At 46.0% G+C, this 6215-nt stretch overlaps 1 protein-coding gene across 1 annotated transcript; it reads left to right on the forward strand.

The window, feature by feature from the left end:
- The first annotated feature begins 1197 nt into the window (after window positions 1-1197).
- On the forward strand, window positions 1198-1739 carry LOC147978515 (uncharacterized). Its single transcript, XM_087516620.1, has 2 exons — window positions 1198-1363; window positions 1441-1739. The coding sequence occupies exons 1-2, from the start codon at window positions 1198-1200 to the stop codon at window positions 1737-1739; spliced, it is 465 nt and encodes a 154-aa protein (XP_087372746.1).
- The last annotated feature ends 4476 nt before the right edge of the window (window positions 1740-6215 follow it).

Genomic DNA, 6215 nt, shown 5'->3' on the forward strand with positions numbered 1-6215 from the left:
GGCCAAATGGGATCGAGCATGTTGGGTTATGTGGTGCACCCCTGCAGGGAAGTTAATCTATTCGAATAGCCATGATCTTCGATAACAGGACGACTTGGAGTTGTACCTTGACCTTATGACAACTAGAACCGGATACTTAATAAAACACACCCTTCCAAGTGCCAGATACAACCGGTGATCGCTCTCTAACAGGGCGACGAGGAGAGGATCGCCGGGTAGGATTATGCTATGCGATGCTACTTGGAGGACTTCAGTCTACTCTCTTCTACATGCTGCAAGACGGAGGCTGCCAGAAGCATAGTCTTTGACAGGACTAGCTATCCCCCTCTTATTCCGGCATTCTGCAGTTCAGTCCATATATGATCCCCTTATTCCATTTGATACCAATGCATGCATATGTAGTGTAGCTCCTTGCTTGCGAGTACTTTGGATGAGTACTCACGGTTGCTTTTCTCCCCCTTTCCCCTTTCCTATATCAGATTGCTGCAACCAGACGTTGGAGTCCAGGAGCCAGACGCCACCGTTGATGATGACTACTACTACTCGGGAGGTGCTTACTACTACGTGCAGCCCGCTGACGACGACCAGGAGTAGTTTAGGAGGATCCCAGGCAGGAGGCCTGCGCCTCTTTCGATCTGTATCCCAGTTTGTGCTAGCCTTCTTAAGGCAAACTTGTTTAACTTATGTCTGTACTCAGATATTGTTGTTTCCGCTGACTCGTCTATGATCGAGCTCTTGTATTCGAGCCCTCGAGGCCCCTGGCTTGTAATATGATGCTTGTATGACTTATTTTATTTGTAGAGTTGTGTTGTGATATCTTCCCGTGAGTCCCTGATCTTGATCGTACACGTTTGCGTGTATGATTAGTGTACGATTGATTCGGGGGTGTCACAATGTTACTTTGAGCAAACGTACATTATCCCCCAAGTGTCAAGAATAATACTTTGTATTGTGCTTGAAACTTGTTAAAAAAATTTGATAATCAAGCAAATAGGCATTAGCCCTCAAGTGCCAAGTGTATAACTTGTTATGTGCTTGGGACTTCCAAATTATACTGCTGCTTCATAATATGTCTTTCTCTTACAAGCTGAGCTGAGCAAAAAGGAAGCCCAAATCGCCGACTTTCAAGAAAATATCAAAACCCAGCAAGCAGAGACCTCCAAGGCAAAAGAAGAACTGACCAGCGCTTTAACAGCCATGGAGAAGCTGAATGAAACTTTGAAGAAGGAACGGGCAGACAGGGGCATAGAAAAATCCGCTTTACAAAAGAGAGCCGAAGACGCAGAGGCAGCCCTTAAACCGGTGGTCGAAGAACTGACCGATTTAAAGCGGCAGATCAATGCCATGGCCTCTTCTGTTTTTGGTAAGTATCTCTCCTGAAGCTTTTCATTAAACATTATCTCATCGGTTGCCGGTTTACTAATGCTTGCAATAACACAGGAACCCGCATTACCCACCTGGGCTCTGACATGCGGATGAAGCTGAAAGCTGCCTATACACTGATAGAGCAGTTATATTCCGGAGCTCAACGGGCCATCTGCACTGCTGCGCATAACAAACCGCCTCCATCTTTGATAAAGGAGACCATTGAGAAATTGTCAATGTTGCTTGCCCGTCTGGATGAGTTAAAGAGATCAGGTGCAAGGGTTGGTGCGCTGACTGCATTAATGTGGGCGAAGGCATGGATACCGGATCTTGACTCGTCGGATATTGGCAGAGGCTATCCTAGCATAAAATAGGACGGCTCTGAGTTTAACAATGACGATCTTCGGAGGCTGACAAAAGAAATGCGCCGTATAGCGAGCAAATTGGCCGCAGAAACAGATCTCTCTCACTACCAGCCGGTTTATGATGCTGATCACAAAAGACTTCCTGCGCCAACACATGATGTAGAAGATCTTACGCCGCCAGTCCGTAAGCATACCTATGCCCCTGATGTTGACCCCTCAAACCTTATAAGTGATGAAGCTATGTTCCAAGCCTTGATTGGAATCGATTGGTCAACCATTGACTTCCAGCCACTGGATAGAGAGGAGGAAGACGCACCGGCACAGGACGATCCACAGCCTTCAACTTAGCCCGGTGATGAGTCACGAACCGGAGGCCGGTTTAACCTGTCGCAGCCTGCCTCTCTTGCTGAAACAATTATTCTATGTGGGCATTAAAGCGCCTTGTAATATGCTAGTTCAAACACTTGTCTGTTATGCCATCGAGCATACTTGTTTTTCTTGATACTGATAACTCGCCATGCTTTTGGGATCTATTATATGCATAATCCTCAGTGGCTGTATTTTAACTTGTTCCTGCATACAAGAGATTGAAAGTGTCCTGGCGGTTTACCGCTGGATGGGTCATGATGCCCAAATATACAACCTAGGTGTAGAGCCAAGGTTGTATTTAAAAACAACCAGATATAAATTAGATGATACATGTTACCTCGTTGGTTGACCAACAATTGTTATAATAAGGGTGATAACACCAATCTGCAATATTGATGACTCCTTCCATGTTTGCCGGTTTACGATACCGGGTTATGATAAACACCGGTTTTATCCATATAATACTGGTGACTTGTAGTCAAAACCAGACCGGATCAATAAGTGTCGGATTATAGCTGATCATGTACTGACAACTTAGCGTTGTAAGCCATGCTGGGTTTTAATAAACTTCGGTTTATCAGAAAATATTTATGAATCTTATCGAAGGAGAAAAAAACTTTGCAAAAAACACAAGAAGAATATGCAGGGCTTTTCATGGGCTGCTAGGCCCTACATCGAGGCTTTTCATGGGCTGCCAGGCCACTGAGTTAAACCATTTTTCAAAGCCTTTTAAGATGGACCTCAATCTTTAACCAATCATCGTTTTAACTTTGACAAGTTCAGGGTCTATGAGGTTGACTTGTCAAACATTCGACGGGTCATACCAGGTTTACCTGGATGGAGTGGCTTACTTAAAAAGGCAGGATAACCCGGGGTTTTAGGTGAATACACCTGGCTTCCAAGCCTAGCTTGATAGCCTATTGAAAGGGTGCAAACTCTTTGTTCTTTGAGAAGCAAAGAGCCCCCAAGCAACATTTGAGTTGTGCTCGGTGGGTGCCTATGTTTGAGTTGTGCTGGTGCCACACTCTCTTTGGCCCCACATAATTTCCTTTTAGCCTTAAGCCTATCAAGAGGTGTAGCTATGGTGCGAATACAACCAAGCCCCCTAGTGATTTCCCTTTATATGTACGGCTTTATAAGCCGGATCAGTAGAACTCCGCTTTATAAATAGAAGCCCTCATGTAAACACACATGATGTAAAAAAAACAACAGAGACCCCGCTTTAGCTGAGGCTCCGGTTTATTATATTGATCATAATATATACATTGTCATAATTATGTACATAAGAAGAGCCTGTGGCTCAAGTATAGTAAGGCCGAAGATGAGCTATATTCCACGGCCGCTGGGTCTCCTGCTCCGATTGACATGAGTGTTTGTGCTCTCGAACATCAATAAGGTAGTATGATCCATTGTGCAAATTTTTGCTGACCACAAAAGGCCCTTCCCAAGGTGGGGATAACTTGTGCATATCAGTCTGATCCTGGATGAGCCGGAGCACCAGATCGCCTTCTTGAAAAGTTCTGGTTTTAACCCGGCGGTTGTGATAATGTCGCGGATATTGTTGATAAATCGCCGAACATGCCGCTGCGAGATCACGCTCCTCATCTAACAGGTCCAGTGAGTCATGACGTGCTCGCTCATTATCAGCTTCAACATAAGCCACCACACGGGGCGAGTCATGACGGATGTCACTAGGGAGAACCGCTTCTGCTCCATAAACCATGAAGAAAGGTGTGTAACCCGTAGATCTGTTTGGTGTGGTGTTGATACTCCATAACACGGAAGGTAACTCCTCCACCCAACAACCCGGCTCCGCTTTAAAGGAACCATAAGCCGGGGTTTGATACCTCTCAAAATCTCTTGATTGGCCCTCTCTACTTGACCATTAGATTGGGGGTGAGCCACTGATGATACGTCAAGCCGGATGTGCTCACGTTGACAAAATTCTTCCATACCACCCTTGGACAGATTAGTACCATTATCAGTTATAATGTTGTCTAGAAAACCAAACCAGAAGATCACCTTTTTGATGAATTGAACCGTCGTGGCCGCATCAAACTTGTTGAGTGGCTCTGCCTCTACCCACTTGGTGAACTTATCAACCGTCACGAATAAGTGGGTCTTCTTGTCATTGGACCTCTTAAAGGGTCCAACCATATCCAACCCCCAAGTTGCAAACGGCCAAGTGATTGGAATCATCCTTAATTCTTGGGCCGGAACATGAGCACGGCGTGCAAACTTCTGACAACTGTCACACCTCTTTACCAAATCCTCAGGATCAGCATGAGACGTCAACCAATACAAACCGTGACGAAAGGCCTTAGCCACCAAGGATTTTGAACTGGCGTGGTGACCACAATCTCCTTCGTGGATCTCACGCAAAATCTCACAACCTTCTTGAGGAGACACACAACGCTGAAACGCCCCTGTTACGCTGCAATGATGCAGCTCCCCATTGATAATGGTCATTGACTTGGATCGCTGGATTATCTGCCGGGCCAAGGTTTCATCGTCTGGTAACTCGCCCCGGTTCATGTATGCTAGGTATGGGACCGTCCAATCCGGAATAACATGAAGAGCCGCCACCAATTGAGCCTCCGGGTCAGGCACAGCTAAATCCTCCTCCGTAGGTATCTTGACTAACGGATTATGCAGCACATCTAGAAAGGTATTGGGTGCCACTGGTTTACGTTGAGAGCCTAAGCGACTTAAAGCATCTATCGCTTCATTCTTTCGTCGGTCTATATGGTCAACCTGATAACCCTTGAAATGACCAGCCACTATGTCCACCTCTCGCCTATACGCCGCCATGAGTGGATCCTTGGAATCCCAAGTGCCAGACACTTGTTGAGCCACCAGGTCCGAGTCACCAAAGCACTTAACCCGGCTTAAATTCATCTCCTTAGCCATCTGAAGACCATGGAGCAAGGCCTCATACTCAGCTGCATTGTTAGTGCAAGGGAACATTAAACGGAGAACATAACAAAACTTATCACGTCGTGGGGAAGTTAATATGACTCCAGCCCCCGAGCCCTCCAATTGTCCGGACCCATCAAAAAGAATAGTCCAATACGTGTTGTCTCGCTTTTCCTCCGGTGCCTGCAACTCTGTCCAGTCATTGATGTAGTCCACAAGTGCTTGGGATTTGATTGCTGTGCGAGGCGTATATTTTAACCCGTGAGGTCCAAGCTCAATAGCCCATTTGGCAATCTGGCCAGTTGCTTCTCTGTTTTGGATGATATCTCCCAAGGGGGCTGAACTGATCACTATGATAGGATGACCCTGAAAATAATGCTTGAGCTTCCGGCTTGCCATGAAAACCCCATACACCAGCTTTTGCCAATGTGGGTACCTCTGTTTGGACTCAATAAGCACCTTGCTAATGTAATAAACCGGCTGTTGAACCGGATACTCCTTTCCGGCCTCCTTGCGCTCCACAACAATAGCCACACTAACAGCCCGGGCATTAGCAGCCACATATAGCAATAAGGGCTCTTTATCGACCGGAGCCGCAAGGACAGGTGGTTTGGCTAATTGTCTCTTCAAGTCCTCAAACGCTTTATCAGCAACATCACACCAGACAAAGTCATCCGTCTTCTTAAGCATCTGATACAAAGGGATAGCCTTCTACCCAAGGCGACTGATAAACTGGCTTAAGGCCGCAGTCCGGCCCGCCAGGCGCTGAACATCATTGATACACGCCGGTTTAGCCAGAGATGTGATAGTTGTGATCTTCTCCGGATTAGCTTCAATGCCCCTATTAGACACCAGAAAACCCAAGAGCTTGCGGTACACCAAAGACACATTTGGCCAGATTAAGCATCATCTTATAAACCCGGAGGTTATCAAAAGTTTCCTTCAAGTCATCTATCAATGTTTCCTCCTTTCTGGGTTTCACCAGAAAATCATCCACATAAGCATGAACATTAAGCCCAATCCGTTTATGAAGACAATTATGGACACAGCGCTGATAAGTTGCCTGGGCACTCTTGAGCCCAAAAGGCATAGATACATAGCAGAAGGCTCCAAAGGGAGTTATGAAAGTTGTCTTCTCCTAGTCCTTAACTGCCATTTTGATCTGATGATAACCAGAATAAGCATCCAGAAAACACAAAC

This window comes from Triticum urartu, chromosome 3A (genome assembly GCF_056163025.1).
Source record: "Triticum urartu cultivar PI428250 chromosome 3A, HENAU_Tu73, whole genome shotgun sequence".
Taxonomy (NCBI): Eukaryota; Viridiplantae; Streptophyta; class Magnoliopsida; order Poales; family Poaceae; genus Triticum; species Triticum urartu.